At 45.1% G+C, this 17499-nt stretch overlaps 2 protein-coding genes across 2 annotated transcripts; one reads left to right on the top strand and one right to left on the bottom strand.

The window, feature by feature from the left end:
• Nucleotides 1–1079: 1079 nt before the first annotated feature.
• On the bottom strand, nucleotides 1080–2309 carry ch25hl2 (cholesterol 25-hydroxylase like 2). Its single transcript, XM_070988862.1, has one exon. The coding sequence runs from the start codon at nucleotides 2296–2298 to the stop codon at nucleotides 1399–1401; it is 900 nt and encodes a 299-aa protein (XP_070844963.1). The 5' UTR covers nucleotides 2299–2309; the 3' UTR covers nucleotides 1080–1398.
• A 7289-nt stretch (nucleotides 2310–9598) lies between these two features.
• On the top strand, nucleotides 9599–11831 carry s100z (S100 calcium binding protein Z). Its single transcript, XM_070988863.1, has 2 exons — nucleotides 9599–9739; nucleotides 11676–11831. The coding sequence occupies exons 1-2, from the start codon at nucleotides 9599–9601 to the stop codon at nucleotides 11829–11831; spliced, it is 297 nt and encodes a 98-aa protein (XP_070844964.1).
• Nucleotides 11832–17499: the final 5668 nt, after the last annotated feature.

Here is a 17499-nt window from a genome sequence, read left to right as displayed (position 1 = left end):
CCTCGTTTGACAGGAAATCACTGAACTCGAACTTTGTGGATTATCTTTGATCCACTCCCATCAATAAATATAGAAATAAAGCCTTTATTTAATTGAGGCTTAAGATCCCAACACTTCTGACAAAGACACACAGACAGGAATGCTTCATGCGTCTGAGTGCAGTGTTCCTAAAATAAGCATGACCTGTTGCAACAATCCCTGCACAGCAGAAACAAGCCAAACCAGTTCTGACTGCCAGTATCAAGTGAGTGACAGAGTCTCAGTGCGGGGTTCAGACCTGTGACGCGCCGCGCCGCACCGCACCGCACCGCACCGCACCGCACCGTCCTGCTCGATATCTTTAGATATGCAGCTGCACAAAGGGAAGTGACTGCGTCCTTTGTTCTAGACACCAAGCTGTCACAGTAAGTACTGGCCAAGTCTTTGTTTGATTTGTTTGTGGTCCTGCTGCTCTGGTTGGTGTTGGGAGGAACAGTGACCTCTGCTGGTTCGTTTGGTCAAATGTAAAATCTGCTGCAAAGGTGAAGCGGGCTGTGCTTCATCAGAATTTTGGTCAATTTTCACATTATTTTAGGATTTGGTCTCAAAGCAGCTGCACGACTTTAAGTTTTGACCCATTCAAAAAGTCAAATCAGGGTAAAAACCTGTTAAGTAATCTCTACTGAGCCCAACACAGTGTTGGATTTCAAAGATTAACCCCTTTATTCTCTGAAATATCAAGCAAGTGAACGCATCCTCAAAATATTCCATTTTCACTATCACGGCTGAAGACTCTGTGTCACAAACATGTCGTCGTTTGGGGGAGTTTAACTAAGAACTCTCCCAGTCAGAGCTTTTCGCCTCAAAGAGAGGAGGATGATAGATTAGTATTGCACCCACGCATCATACTGGGATGCAGCTAAAAGACCGCTATTCATGTGTGCGAGCGAGAGGGTCAGCGCTGAGGAGGGAGAGAGGGAGAACGTACGTGGAATCACTCCGACAGATCACACCATCTTCATCCGCAAGCACTCAGCGAGGGCCGTTTACAGACATACAAAGACACAACTGTCAAGGAAGTGGTTTTAATCTCTGCTTTTATTTCTCACCTTAGCTCAAAACATGCTAGAAATGTGCAGAAACTGACCTGAGACAGCCGCAGCTTGACAGTAAACTGACATAAAAGATCAACAGCTGGAGAAATGTTAGAGCGATAATCGATTCCTAAGCTGTGAAGAACGTCCGCGTTCTGTTAGCGAGCAGCGGGAGATGATGGACACGATGATGTCAAAGAGACAGCAGAGGCAGGACGGACAGAGGCCGGCCTGCAGGAGGGACAAAGGACAGGCGTGCTGGAATAAGAGCAGGTACAAAAGAGGCGGTTTGAGTGAGAGTCAGGGAGAGATTAACTCGAGCTCTTTAGTCTTTTCTACATTTCATCTTGTCCGGCTCTCCGGCTGCAGCCTGGCTGGAGGGAGTTGGCACCGTGTGGGTTCCCCCCAGCCAGTCCCAGTGAGAGAAGAACGGGGCGAAGTTAGTGCTGGGTCGCTGGTGGTGAGCGTCGTGCTTGGGTGCGCCGCCCCAGAGGCCAAAGGGCACCAGGTTGTGGAGGGCCCACGGGAAGTCGTAGCCGCAGTGCTGCTCGATGGAGACGTAGATGTTGAAGACCATGAAGCCCCAGGCTGTGAGGCAGTGGCACTGGAACAGGATGGGGTCTATGGTGGCCCAAAACCCCAAGCTGAACAGTTCCCAGCCGGAGAGGTACTGGGTGACGAGGCTGAAGGTCTGGTTGTACTGGTGGTGCACGGCGTGGAAGGTGCGGTACAACCACGGTACCTGGTGGTGCAGCAGGTGCCACAGGTAGTACTGGAAGTCGAACACCACCATGCAGCCCAGGATGCCCAGAGAGAAGCTCCAGAAGGTGGGTGCCTCGCGGGGCAGCGGGGTGGGCGGCCTCCACAGCCACTGGGCCACCGTAGCAGGAAAGATGTAAAGCAGATGGTTGTGGATGGTGACGCCCAGGGTGGTCCAGATGTTAGGCCAGGTGACGGGTCTGTCCGGGTGGAGCCTGTAGCGGTTAATGCAGGGCCAGGTGGGAGCCAGCAGGTCCAACACGGTGTAAAGACCAACCAGGAAGAAGTAGGTGGTGACGGAGAGGAACACTGGGAAGGGAGTGCTCCGCAAGAGGTCATGGTGGTTCTGGTGGAGGTAGTCCCAGACGGGCTGCAGGATCAAGCCCTGGGACTGGCCCACGGTCACGTTGTCCTCATCCGACATCCAGGATAAAGCCTCAGTTCTGAGTATTCTGCCTGTGCTCATCACTGACGCAGCGTTTCTCTCCCAAAAGAGGGCAGATCCGAGGGGATTCTTCTCTAACGAGCCCAGGAGAGGACAAAGAGGGTCTAAATGAAAGGAAAGGTCCAATCAGCGTCCTCGCATAGGTTAAGCAGCAGCAAATTGGACTGACGGGCCGTCTTAGCCTCTTATGTATGTTCAAGCCCCACCTCCACCCCCCCACCCCCTGTGTTTTAAAAGAAGGGACTCTGTAAAGGCCCTTTTTCATGGGCACAAGGACGGCAGCCAGGACTCAGGAGCCGGGCCACAACAGCTCTAATCATGGAGAGAGAGAGCTTCCGTTTACTGAATTTGACTTTGTCAAACAGAACGAAGGGTCGCGTCGTTTCACTCCCAAACAGAACGAAAACAAACTTCACGAGCACACAAAGCTTCACGCAGCCAGCCCCATATTCACTGCTACATGACCATTATCAGCGTATACATGTCCCTGTGTCACAGACCATCAAACACACACACACACACACACACACACACACACACATCATGAGCCCGGAGAGTCATTAATCATAGAAAAGCTGTCAAATGAGACGTGAATTCAAAACAGCTTCCTTTCAGACGCCGGGGTGTCGATGGCGTGTTGCTCAGTTTGAGTTTGTCTGCAGAAAAAAAGATGTCATTGTTGAAAAGTGAACTGAAGCAGCGACCGCGGCTCCTGTTTCTATGGTGTGATGCAATAATTTGGCTTTCAAAAAAATCCCGTGGTCCCATGTTCCTTATAGTCAGACTCAATCTCCTTTTTTCTGCAGAAAACAGCAGTATTGATAGTTTTGTGCAGACTTTGTGCAAACTGATGCCCAAACTCTCCGAGACGAGCACCATCCACCCTCACTCACACACATTTTCATCAGACAATAATAGAAAAGGCAGAAACATATTCAGAAGCTCCCAGATCTGTTCAAACAGGCAGAAATCTGACAAAAACACCATAAAAACAGGAAAAATCAGAGTTCATTCTTAACCCAGTAAAGTGGCTGAAGCCCAACGACTGCTGATTGTGTTCCTGTTGGGTCATTCACACATTTCTTTGGAGCCCTTTAAGCATTTTATTTTTCTATCAAATGTGTAAAAATATTTTTTATGGCTAGTTTCTGAGCTGACGTCAGTGACACTCTTCATCACTGTGAACAGTGCAGGCCCACAAACACTGTGTGTAGCAGCTGAAAGCGCAGAGCGAGCTCACTGATCTGAGGTCAGGACGTTCAGAGCTTTCCCTCAGAGGAGCACGCTGTCTGACGCCTCAGATCAGCCAGCAGAGGGCAGTAAAAATCAAGTCTTCACCAGCAGAAAACTGACTGAGGAGGACTTTGTGTGCCGTAGCTCATTGTTGTTTTTAGTTTTTAATTATATCTATATACATCCATTTTTATCTATTCTGTAGCAGTACTATAAGTACCGTACTTCTATTGTATGCTACTTTATGCTTCCACTCTGCTACACTTCAAAGAGAAATAATGTACTTTGTACTCCATCACGTTCATCTGACAGCTGTAGTTTCTTTTAAGATGAAGATTTTACACATTATCTGAGAAGCTTTTAAAATAAAAAAAATGAATTATCAAACGATCCAACGTCTCACCAAAAATCAAAGGAAAAAGTCCAAAAAAAATCACCCCATTGTCCCACAGATATATGTGGTGTTCTGTATATAAACTGTGTATAAAGTAGTAGTTGCACATTGATGCTTCAGTATTAATAATCTAATGATGTCATATATAATAATCTATCAGTCAGAGAGACAAATCCAGTACTTTTTAAGACTTTTACTACATTTTGCTGCTGATACTTATGTTCTCATGTTGCTATTTGCTGAACTTAATCAGTCTTTGTTTATGAAAGCGTTGACCGTAGAGAGCTCGATGGAGAAGACAGCGATGATGCAGTCTGTCGTGGTGAGGAAGTAGAAGTACTCACAGTACTCTGCCAACACGGCTGATGAAACCGTGTCTGGTGCAATCTGGATGGAAAATGTGCTGAAAGCTTCCAGCACTGTTCGCAGTGGATGATATTTATCTGATTCATCACCTCTGTCCTGTGAGTGCAGCCCCTTTATCAAACACGTGGTTGAAAATGTAAAAGGCTTTGATGCATTCATGCAGGGAGCCTGCAGGGAATGCTGCACGCTGTCTGGGGACTCTTACTGCATCGGCCTCAGGCTTGATGTTTCCTGTGGGGCTCGATTTTAAGTCGGACCCAGAGGGAAAACCGTGAAGTCAAAAATAACTGTTAGCTGCAGGTAGAAGGCCGAGCCGGCACCTGTTGGCACATTGTCCGAGACGATAAGCAGAAGTTGCTTCAGCCCACGATGACGACCACAAACCATTTCTGGTTCTGCGTTACCACTTACAGACAAGTGTTGGTGAAACGGACGAGGATCACCTTCTCACTCAGTCCTTCAGCACGTCGCCAACATGCACCGCTGCATGGAGGTGTCTGAGGGGACGAAGACAAGGTGTGAGACAGCTCCCCTCACTCCCCAGGGGGAGGACAAATCCATGCAAGACCCTGCAAGTTCAGGAAACCCCGTCCAGGTCCGGAGAGCTCGCTTCCATTTCCAGGTGTTAAAGTGCTTTTTGTTACTGAACATAATAAAGATGACAGGACAGACAAACATGGTGAGACTGACACCTCGAGCGCAGTGGTTTCTTTATTTATTGTTCATCATTTCCAGGAGTCTTCTACTCAACACATCCCAATAAAACATGCTGCAATCATGAAAGCAAGGTCCAACAGATCAACAGACACATCAGCTGAAGCTCAGCAGCTAACCTAACACAACACGACCAAATCAGACGTCAGCGGCGTTAAAATCAAAGTCATTTTTACTTCTTAAGGTCAAATCCAGTCATTGAAGCAGCGACGGTGAGAAATCCTCCAGGGCTGTTTGCACTGGTCCTGACAGGGTGAGATCCACAGCTGAAGACCAGGACCCTGATGAAAAACTGCACTTTAGCTTCCACAAATTTACATTCAGAAGCGCCATGTAGACCCTGAATATGACAACACATGCAGCAAAAAACTGTTTATGTTCACGTCCACATGCTGCTTTAAACTGTACGTCTCCTAAAAATCACATTTCTGTACATGCATTAAGAGGATTTCCTCATTTTGTTGAAGTTTAGCAGAAATGAGAGTTTTGTTATTTCCTGTTTTAGGTTGAAAGTTGTCCTCACGTGTCATCTTTTGCTTTACTTCCTGTGTTTTCTCACCTTTGTAGGTGTGGGTGATTTGTTTCACCTGTCCCTCGTTTGTTTCACCTGTCCCTCATGTGTCCTCCCTCCAGGCCAGCGCTTCATCTCAGTCTGTTCCAGTTCATCCTTTCAGCTCTTTCATTTCTTTTATTTTGGATTATTTCTTTGTTCTTTCCCCTGGACCTCACTTCTCTTTGGGTTTGTTTTGCCTGTTTGGGCTTATTTCTTTGGATTTCCTTGCTTCGCTCTTCCTGTAAACCTTTTGTAATTTTTTTTGTGAATAAACTCTTGATATTCACCTGACTTTGTATTTGAGTCCAACCCTTTGCTTCCTCCAGTTTGCACAATCGTGACAAACACCTTTATAAATGCAACTATCGCCCTCTTTTTAACCAGCTGCCAGTCTTTGCCAGAGTCTGCTGAGCGGCCAGGAACAGACTGTTGGTCAAACTCTGAAAGAAGCTCCACTGTTTCTTCATTTCTTCCTGTGCGTTCGGGCTGCTGGAGGCTGTGTGATGGCATGTGTCAGCACTGCTGAGGGCATGAAAGGAAAGGGAAGAGATTCATGTCGGGGCTTATCAGCGGGTGTAGGTCTACATCCACCCAAACAGCCTCCGTGAGAGTGGAAGACAGAGCCTCCAGTCAGCTGGTGCAGAACAGAGGAGGCGACAAACCTGAGAAACAGAACGGAAACGAGCCTGCAGCCATGCGAGCGGCTCAGTGAGGCCTGTTAGGACACCTCACGTCCTGCTGCAGGGACTCACCTGTCCTCTCCAGCAGGAGCCTGCAGGCAGGGAGGGTGATGAGCTAAATGCTAACATTAGCATTTTAGATGGAGATACATCCAATAGTTTCACTGATGTTTCACAGATGTTTGCTCCTGGATCACCAAAGTCAGCGTGATTCATTGTGTGGGAACAATGAGTGTCCTCACACGTACATACTGGTTTCCAGTGACTCCCAGAGTGACATATATGACCTTCCCAATAACAACTTATGTATTTTACGTATGGAACGGTGACTCGAGGGCTAGAGGAAACAGCCTGACATAAAACGCAGATACAGACCATAATAACCAACTGTTTTTCTGGTGAGGTCGTATCTTTTCGTACCTTATTGCAGAAAGACATTTCAAAGAGACGTCCTCTCCTGCTGTCTTTGGAGTGACCTCGGAGACGCCGCAGAGGACCTGAGGGTGCACGAGGCCACGTTAAGTGATGCGTCGTCTGTCATGGCGCCCTTCAGGACCGCGGGCAGGGATGTAATAACCCACACAGAGAGCAGGTGTGTTTTCTCAGCAGTAATGTTTTAAAGGATTAATGTGCATTTAGTTTGTTTAGATGCTGCTTGATGTCTGTTCAGTGTTGCTGTTCACATCCGGATGGTCGACAGAAGAGCTGTATGAGCGAGAGAACATCCAAAACTAGCCTTTGAATCAGAAACTGGTTGTAGTTTTTGGATAATTCTTGAAGATTTTTTATCACAAATCATTTGCTGTCTGGTAGTTCATGTGCTTTTTGATCTGAGGGTCACATTCATCAAATCCTGTGCTCATGTCTGATGAACTGAGCACGCCGTTATCAAAGTTACCTGCAAACACTTCAGTTCAGCTCGACGTGATGTCAGTTCGTGTTTCACGGCTCGCCGTCCTCCACAGCGTCGACCATTAGCAGCCGTGAGGGGAAACAGTTTCATCACCTTAACAAATGGAAACTTACGTTCTCCGGCAGCGTCTGCTGGTGGAAGAAAAGTTACAGGCGCACCTGACAACTGACGTCCCTCAGGTGTTGTCTTTGGGGGCCGAGGGCTGAGTGGAGTGTTGTTCTCCGCTGTCAGTTATGACACAGTGACAGAGGGGGGGGGGGCGATCATGTCCGGACACCGAATGACAAAGGGCGAAAGCTGCCGCCGCTAAAAATAAACCCTGCGGCGAGAACACGATGGTTCGAATCACAAGGTGAGACTGAGAGAATGGCGACCCGCCGGCGGGCAGAGCAAGTCTCCACAAGTCTGAGGTGTTTGTCTGAAATGAAGCGAAACCGGCCGCTGCTCCGGAGGCAGAAAAGAGTCGAGGAATCACATCAGACCACCTGAATCCTGCTTCTAATCGACAGGATGCTCCTCTCATACCCAGTCCTCCTCTTCTTCAGCTCAATAAACAGCCTGTTTTTCTTTTTGGAGATACAAGGTTCTCACAGGACGCCGCGCTGCAAACACGTGATGATCTTCTAGAATCTGAAGCATCGATGAAGATTAAAGCAGCAACAGGAGATAAAGGAGTTCAATGAGCTGAAACATCTACAGCAGGAACATGAATGAACACATGAATGCAGCAGGAACATGAATGAACACATGAATGAACACATGAACGCAGCAGGAACATGAATGAACACATGAACGCAGCAGGAACATGAATGAACACATGAACGCAGCAGGAACATGAATGAACACATGAACACAGCAGGAACATGAATGAACATATGAACGCATGAGGAACATGAATGAACACATGAACGCAGCAGGAACATGAATGAACACATGAACACAGCAGGAACATGAATGAACACATGAATGCAGCAGGAACATGAATGAACACATGAACGCAGCAGGAACATGAATGAACACATGAATGCAGCAGGAACATGAATGAACACATGAATGCATGAGGAACATGAATGAACACATGAACGCAGCAGGAACATGAATGAACACATTAACACAGCAGGAACATGAATGAACACATGAACGCAGCAGGAACATGAATGAACACATGAATTCAGCAGGAACATGAATGAACATATAAACGCATGAGGAACATGATTGAACACATGAATGCAGCAGGAACATGAATGAACACATGAATGCATGAGGAACATGAATGAACACATGAACGCAGCAGGAACATGAATGAACACATTAACACAGCAGGAACATGAATGAACACATGAATGCAGCAGGAACATGAATGAACACATGAACGCAGCAGGAACATGAATGAACACATGAATGCAGCAGGAACATGAATGAACACATGAATGCATGAGGAACATGAATGAACACATGAACGCAGCAGGAACATGAATGAACACATTAACACAGCAGGAACATGAATGAACACATGAATGCAGCAGGAACATGAATGAACACATGAATGCAGCAGGAACATGAATGAACACATGAATGAACACATGAACGCAGCAGGAACATGAATCCACAGACAGCAGAGAAGGAACACTTTACTCACACAGGAGTACTTTGAGTACATTAAACTGATAATACTTACATACTTTTACCTGAGTAGGGTTTTGAATGCAGGACTTGTCGTGGAGTATTTTCACAGTGTAGTATTAGTACTTTTACTGAAGTACAGGATCTGAATACTTGTTCCACCATTAACAGCGTTCTACTTTCACTTTGTTCATGCTCTTGGTTTTTGTGAAGATTCAGCTGCTTTCTTGATTTATTCTGTCCTATCTGGGGGACTTGGGGGACACAGATTCAGCCTGACTTTTAGTCCTGATGTGGGTCAAACGCTGGATCGTACATTTAAAACAGCTGGATAGCGTCTTTCATCAGCAGGTCACGACCTTCACGCTCCACGCAGGCTTTCTGTGACACAGGTCAAGTCTCAGGGCCGAGCAGCGATGACCCTGATGACATCACTGTGACATAATCAGGGTTATTATGTGAGACGTTGCAGCAGAGGACGTGAAGCTGCTCTCAGGGCTCCTCGTGATCCTTTTTATCGTCAGGTCAGAGTGTGGTGAACACCCACGGGGCCGTCAGGTTACACCGGCGCAGGTTTTGTTTTTCACTGAACAGCGTTGATTAAAAGCTGGAAAGAAAGACAGTTGCCATGGACGTCTCACCTGTGGAATTAATTATCTCCACAAAGATAGAAGAAGGCCCTCGCAGCCTTTCCTCACTTCCTAATAAACAAGCTGTGCCACAGCGTCTCTCATCACACCTGTGCGGGACTCTAACAGGTAAGCTCCTCTGCTTCTCCCTCTGTTAGTTTCATTACATCAAACGCGCCAAATCATGAAACGTCTCCATTTCCAGGACGCTGCAGAATGCCGAGCCAGCTCGAGGGCGCGATGGATGCTCTGATCACAGTTTTCTACAACTACTCTGGAAACGATGGAGACAAATACAAGCTGAACAAGGGCGAGCTGAAGCAGCTGCTGAACAGCGAGCTGACTGACTTCCTCACGGTAACCAATCATTTCAGCATGCTTTATTCTGGTTTTCAGAGTGTTTTCTGAGCTTTTTGTGAACAGGCTCTTAATTGTTGGTGAGATGAGAAGATGTTTTTAACAGAATGACTGGACAGAGAATATGGAAACGTGTTTGTGCACCAAAGTGTGACCTTTCCATCTTCCTGTATTTCCTCAGCTGATCTGTAATGTGACCAATCACAGTAACACATTTATTAAGGATCTTCAGCCGTTCGGATGCTGCTTGGCTTTCAGGTGATTTAAGAAAGAGCATTTTGACCTTGCTGGAGGGAACTGTTTTCTCATTGATTGCTATCCGGCTGTCAAGGTGTAACTGCTGGTGGCTCTCACATCGTGGCGCGGTGGGACATAAAGGAGGCGGAGGAGCAGTTAGATAAGGTCATTTCAGATAAGCCCCAGCCCCTGAGTCTGCGCGATAGCAGTTTGCACGAGCAAAAGATTGAAAAGCGTGGCCGAAGCCCGGGAGTCGAACCTCTGACGCCTCCTGATGTATTCGCTTCTTTTCACTTCTTGTCGTCCCTCATGCGGACGGGAAGCCTCAGGTGCTCGCACATCATCATCAGTGGCCCATATCGCCTCCAAATATAGACTCTCCCATGATGTCATCACGTCCCCCGGGCGAGGGTCACCTCTGAGAATAGACGCAGCCCCAGCACAACAGACACCCTCAGCTTCCTCTGAGAGGAAACTGACACTGAGAGCCAGCATTGATAGATTTCTGTATAGATAAACAGCATTCAGCCGGTGCGTTCAGGTGTGGAGGAAACTGTGGACGACAGTCACGTGTTTTAATTTCAGTGTTTTTTCTATTTCGGTTCAGCTGAAGTTGTCCCTTTGGAGCCACTTGGTCGTTTTATTTGATTCATTTTATTTAAGAAACATTTAGATAAACTTTATTTTTCAAGAAATCATGAAGCGTCACTGTCTCAGAAAAACACGTATCTCCAAAAAAGGTTGTTTTGTTTTTTTTTTCAATTATAAAGTTCCTTATGGTTTCAGAAAAAAGACAAATTCTCCTACTTTTAAACAGGAAATGTTCTTTGGAGATACAAGGTTTTCACAGGACATCAGTATAGCTAGATAAACACAAACTTTCATTTTTGTTTTTTGTTTTTCTCCCTCAGAAATTAATTGTGGCACACACACACACACACACACACACACACACACACACACAAAGAATCATCGCATCACAGAAGATCTGACTCTGGTTTAAACCTTGGATTCAGTGTGTTTGCGTAGGAACAAAAGGACACAACGAGGACAAGAAAAAGGACAAAAACCCCAAGGACTTGACAACATAATATACAATCTATAAAAGTCTGTTGCAGGAGGTCAGAGTCAAAGATGAATTAAACGTATTCGGAACATTTGTTCCAGCTTTGAGACTCAAACATCGCCGTCACATTAGAAATGCAGCAGAACTGTGCTGATGTTTTCCTGATGAAATAAATCCCATCCCAGTTTGCCCTCAGCGCAGGCTTGATTTTAATTTCAACCTTTGCTAAAATGTTGCCTTTAATGACTGCCACCACGTAAATACCAGCGCTGCCTGGGAGGTTAGCGGGTGGAAGAGGAAAGTCATGTCTTGTTTCTCAGTCCTGGAGGACATGAGCGAAGATCAGCTGAGGCTCATGGGTCATTTGGCAGCGACATCACTCTGCTCTCCGCCGGACACGGACGGCAGCTTCCGCCTTGAGTCGCCGCTCAGCTCCCATATCAATCAAACGGCTGCATGCTGCTCATCCTGCTCTGATAGATTTCCTATATCATGACCTAAATGTGGTGTGTGCTGCAGCCGTTTTTAATTGCTCAAACAGGGAATGCGAGGCGTCGATGGTGCTCACAGGGCCAAGTAACAGCCGAGCTCATTAAGAGACTAAAAAAAACCTCTTCTCCTTTTCCTCCTCAGTCTCAGAAGGATCCGATGCTGGTGGAGAAAATCATGAACGACCTGGACTCTAACAAAGACAACGAGGTGGACTTCAATGAGTTTGTAGTGTTGGTGGCCGCCCTGACGGTGGCCTGCAATGACTTCTTCCAAGAGCAGAAGAAGAAGAACAAGTAGGAGACCGACTGTAAAGCAACGGTTCAAACGTCACATGAAGCCATGCAGTGAACGCCCCGTCAGCTCAGTTCCTGGTATTTCCTGCTGTATATAGGAGTGTGAAGCTGTGTTAATGAAGGTAGATACTCTGTCTTACTGTCACACATCAAAATAAAAAGTTTCTCACCAATTTTCAGCCTGAACAACGACTCACATCCAGCATCTCTAGACTCATTTTTACATTAGATGAATGTTAATAAGCAGAACTGTTGTTGTTGTCTTTATTATTGTGTTTGGAGCTGATTTTTAATGACTCCCCTCTCCTGGTTTTGTCCACAAAAGACAGCAGAACAGCCGTTAATTCAGTGGTTTTAACCTTTAAAAAGACGCTGTGCTGTCATTTACACCCCCCCCACACCCCCCACCCACAGATGTCCCAGCTGAGACCGTCCCTGCTCCTTTATCGATGTCCACGCTTTAATATGGTCACAGGCTGATGGTGCATTTACAGGAAACATGTTTGTCCCTTGTCAGTCTTGCTGAGTCGATGTTCCCTGAGGAGGACGTCCTCCTCCTCCTCATGTTGTCCTGGACAGACGTGCAGGATCACAGCGAATAGGTCGGCTGTTCTACGTGACGTTCACTGTCCACTGTAACATGGAAAGCTTTTAAATGTACTGCACGCTGCGTGTCAGGCTAAACGTTTAGAAACATTTTAAAGTCTGTTTTTGAACAATATTTGACTTTTAATTTGACGAGTTGTAATGAAAATCACAGCTGCTGGGCGACGTCATGTAAAAACCAAATAAACTATGAAACTGGAACTTTCTTCATTTTCATTCATTCACTTCTGATATTTTAGCACTGATGTGTTCACTGTTGTCATGTTTGTGTGAGCATGAGTGCATGTGGTGGAAGAAGCATTCAGATCCTTTACTTCAGTACAAATACAATAAAAATAATAACAATACTTAGAAGTAAAAGTCCTGCATTCAAAATTCTACCAAAGTAAAGAGAAGTATTAGTATTATCAGCAGAGGTAGCAGAGAAAAGGCTGCTGTGACTGTGATATGAACATATCTGACTTAGAGTGTTAATACTGATCAATATTAGAGCGGCATTTAGTCCAGTGGTTCCGGAGAGATGATTGATGGGAAAAGAAAATTAGAAAGTTTGGATTTGTTTTGGCTCTTTGTTTTGGCTAATTTTGCCTCTCTGGGCCTCAAACAGGTATTTAAATGAGGAAACGTCTCCTGCAAACAGCAAACATTGCATGGATGAGGCAACAGCAAGAAGTCTGTGCAATATCTTGCACAATATTGCATATTTTTTGCGTACTGAGCCTTTTTTTCGTACTGTGCAATAATACTAAACACTGTACTTAACTCTCCATATTTTACCAATTTTTGAATTTAAAATCTGTCGACGTATAAAGCAGCATGAGATGGAAACGCTCCTCAAAATTTGACTGCAATTTTCCTGCATTCTGTGTGTGTGTGTGTGTGTGCATGCGTGCGTGCATGTGTGTGTGCGCGCGCGTGTGTGTGTGTTCTCACTCAGCCTTCACTTACTGAACATCTCACAAGGCGAGAGAGGCTGTGCTTTTGGGAAGTGACCGTGTGCCATGTCTCGATGACGCATGGCGATCCCAACACGCAAAGACCACCTGGGTCCAGCAGCATCAGCCAATCACGCAGCCGCGTCTCCCCCTCGAGCGGGAATGCTGATATTCTCACCTTGGGGAGGACAAAAGTGTAAACTGCGTCTTCTAAGGGTTTTCCTCCGTCCGTCCCTTTTCCCAAAATACCCCGAGCAGACGGCTGGTTGGCGCTGACACTCTGAGCTGTGACGTGGAGGAAAATTACTGAAACAGGATACAGTGGAAGGCTGCAGATGGTGCTGCACAAACGCTTGTCGTTACAATGCAATTTGTCTGTGATTGGCTGTAATCGAGCAGGATAATCAGTCTGTGGGAAGATGCCATGCAGCAATTATGTTTTTCTCCACTTCTTAAAAGGTTGCAATCAATCACAAGTGTCATTTTATAATCTTTAAATGTGGATATTTATATTCTCACTCTTCTAAACAGCCTCCACTTCAACGCACAAGCTTCCAAGTGTTCACATAAATGCTTCTTCATTACTAAACGTCACATTCAGGGACCGGCAGAGGAGACTTTTCCTGCAAAGTTTGAGCAGAATCCTGCATCAGAACAATCATGAAGTGCTGTCAGCGAGGGCCGACATTACTCGCAATTAATTAAGAAATGCTGAAGGCATCAATGCCGCACATGAAGAGCACAGCAGCAGACATGACGAGTGAGACAGTGTTGAACTTAGATCAAAAATAAAGCTACAAACAGACTGTATTTCACAGGGTTCATGGCTGCATGACTCGAAAAGACGAGGTTGAAGTACTTCTGACACCTCAGAGAGGAGGAGGATGGGATATGGAGCGGGATGAAGGAAGTCTGAGGGAGCAAAAGGCAGGAAGAAGACTCACAAAGGTCAAAGAAATGACCAGGATTGTGTCTATGATGAGGCACAAACACAAAATGTAAAGCTGGAGTGAACAGAGGGCGAAACCTGTCGGAGCGTTTGAAGGAAAATGATCATTTTCAGAACACTTTCACAGTCATGCCGCCCACCAAAAACCACTTTTTAACCAGTGTTTGACATTGATCGTACCAACCCACAGCAGTGGATCAATGGCTTCTGCTGGGGTACGGCAACACCACATGGACAAACCTCACGCAGAGCTGCACTGCCTGAGAGAACACAAGCAGCTGTTGGCAGCATCATGAGGTGAATTTTAAAAAATAGACGAACGATGAAGCCGTGAACAGCCTTTAAGATTTTCTCATGTGACGCACATGTGTGTGCATGTATGTGCATGTTTTAAATCAGGCGTAGGACAGTGTCTCCTCTCTTCAAGTGTCCCTCGTCCAAATGAAGCCGCTACCTGCGACGAATGTCTTTAAAATCCGCCTCCAGCCTTTATCTCCCACATGCTGTCCGTTCTCCTGTTTCGTCACTTTGTGCGTCACCATTTGTGTCATAACTCCTCATTAGGAGTGACCTGTGTGTGTGTGTGTGTGTGTGTGTGTGTGTGTGTGTGTGTGTGTGTGTGTGTGTGTGTGTGTGTGTGTGTGTGTGTGTTACATGCAGCCACAGCTAACAATGAGGAAAGTGGAAAGTGAGTGAAAACCAAACGTGATTTTCATCCGTGTGGATGAAAGCGTTTAACAGTGAAGCGTTCCAGCAGCACATGTTAACACTGAGGTTGGCTCAGTGTGTGTGTGTGTGTGTGTGTGTGTGTGTGTGTGTGCATCTGTCTGCAGCGTTAGTGTGCTTTGTGTGTCACTGGAACAACAACAGCGCCAAAGGAATGAAAAGACAAAGACAGACGAGATAAATCTGATAAATGAATGGAAATAAATGAGTGAAAAGGCTGAAATGAAACACGCAGAAAAGATGTTTTTAACATGAATTCCTCTTTAGATTTCAGGTGCAAACAAGAAAGCAGGACAGCTTTAATGAAAGGAGACTGAGTTTACTGTTCAGCAGCTCTGGAGTGAAGATGGTGAGTCTTCATCAGGAGGAAGGACACTGACGTGTTGAAAGCGCTGTGGACGCAGACAGAGACGCCCCACAGGGATCATTACAAAGACGTTTACAGGATTCTGCCATTGAAGCAGGATTTGAGCAAATTTATTGACCAAAATGGGAGAGAAGAAGAAAACTTTCCATGGTGGAAGAAGTACACAAAACTGTACTTACATGTGTACTTAATACTTCAAACCTGCTAGTTTTGATGTTCAAACCAGGTTTAAAAATGTGTAATCAGAGGAACTTTAAATGTACTTCATATTTATACTAAGACACAATACTATACTTTGTATTATTGGTGGCCTTTTTCAACATGTACTTTGTGTACACATCAGTTATATTACTGTCTTACAGCTACTAAAATACATGTAATCTCTTAGAAATACTTGTTAAATATACTTTAGAAATGTAAATATCTGTTTTCAATCAACAGAAGTTGTATTACAAATATGACTGTATTAAGTACAAAAAGTATATTTTAATGTCATGTCATGTATGTTTTAAATACTGTACTTAATACATTAAGTACAAAATCAGTAAGTAAAAAATAGCAGAAATACAAGTACAACCAAAAAATATACAGTATTTCTTACATAATTTGATCTTTTAGTTACATAAATCCTTTCCAGCATGTGATCAGTCCTCTTAATCCAAGACGTGAATGATCCACCAACCAGTTAGATTTTATTTCTGACCAGTAATTAATTAGTTTGGGATCTTGACGTTAACGAAGGCTCTGATGACCTCGTGATTACATGTCTGAACACCTCCAGCGCCGCTTGGTAACAGATGGAGGATGATCCCATTACGGAGCGCAGCACGTGAGGAGCCACACTTTCCACAGCAGCTTGCTTTGCCATGGAAAACGGTGTGGTCATCCCTCGGGGGATGACGGCAGCACACGGCTGAAAAATGCTGCCCCGATGGCCGACGTGCAGCCTGATCTCCCATCCTGAAGAAAAAAAGGAAAAACGGTTTGAATCATTTATAACGTCTGCTGTGACTTATACGACACTCAGGTGTGACGTTCAGAGTCTGTTTGCTGCTGCACAGGAAGAGAAAACAGCACATTGTATATATTATAATAATATATAACATGGCACACATGATAAAGAGGATGATCCAAGAGGAAAATGCTCAGGTCTATTTGAAAGAATTCAGTGGATCTGGACGTTTAAAGACCCAGAAAACGTGATTTAAAGGACCAGTGTGTAAGATTTAGGGGTAGAATAAGAAGAAATGTGCTGTAATACTCATAAGTATGTTTTTATTAGTGTAAAATCACCTAGAAACTAGAATTGTTGTGTTTAGTTACTTTAAAATGAGCCCTTCATTTCCTCTTCCACTGAGTCCGCCATGACACACCGCCATGTTTCTACAGTAGCCCAGAACGGACAAACCAACACTGACTCTAGAGGGCGCTTTTTGTATTTTTGATGTATTTCGGCGCCACCGTACCTTCTCTTACACGCTCAGCCTCACCACGAGACGCCCCTAAATCCTCCACCCTGGACCTTTAAAGACCCTCATGCTAACAGTTAGCATGCTAACATTAGCTAATTAGCACTAGAGACCGAGCACAGCTGAGGAGGAATTTCTTTTTGACCCAGTGAAGCATCACCAAAGTCTTTAAGATTCATCCACTGGACACAATGAACGTCTGCATGAAGCAGTTCGTCCAACAGTTGTTGAGACATTTAACCGAAAATGTCAACCTCATGGACGGACAGCGCGACTGAAACCTTTAAATGAATCTGTGATGAAAAGCACCAGTCAATGAGTAAATAAGGAAAAAGAAAACAGAAAAATGAAAATAATTTCAATGCAAAAAGACTTTAATAGGCATTTATCTAAAATAAACATATTAAAAAGAATGAAGAACAGTTTGATGAATATGAGGATGGTGTGTTTTTAGAGGCACGGCGCTCCAAGTATTGAGTGTTTGTATCTGCTTTAAGCCCCTGCTGGGTAATAGACCAAGTATTGATCATTTTGCCAATCAGAAAGGCCACATTCAAATGTCAGACTTGATTTTCTCAATCTGTAGAGTTTAATCAAAGCGTCATTTCAGCTGTTCTGTG

The sequence above is a fragment of the Chaetodon trifascialis genome, chromosome 20 (assembly GCF_039877785.1).
Source record: "Chaetodon trifascialis isolate fChaTrf1 chromosome 20, fChaTrf1.hap1, whole genome shotgun sequence".
NCBI classification, from domain to species: Eukaryota; Metazoa; Chordata; class Actinopteri; order Chaetodontiformes; family Chaetodontidae; genus Chaetodon; species Chaetodon trifascialis.
This window is presented reverse-complemented; position numbering and strand designations above follow the sequence as displayed.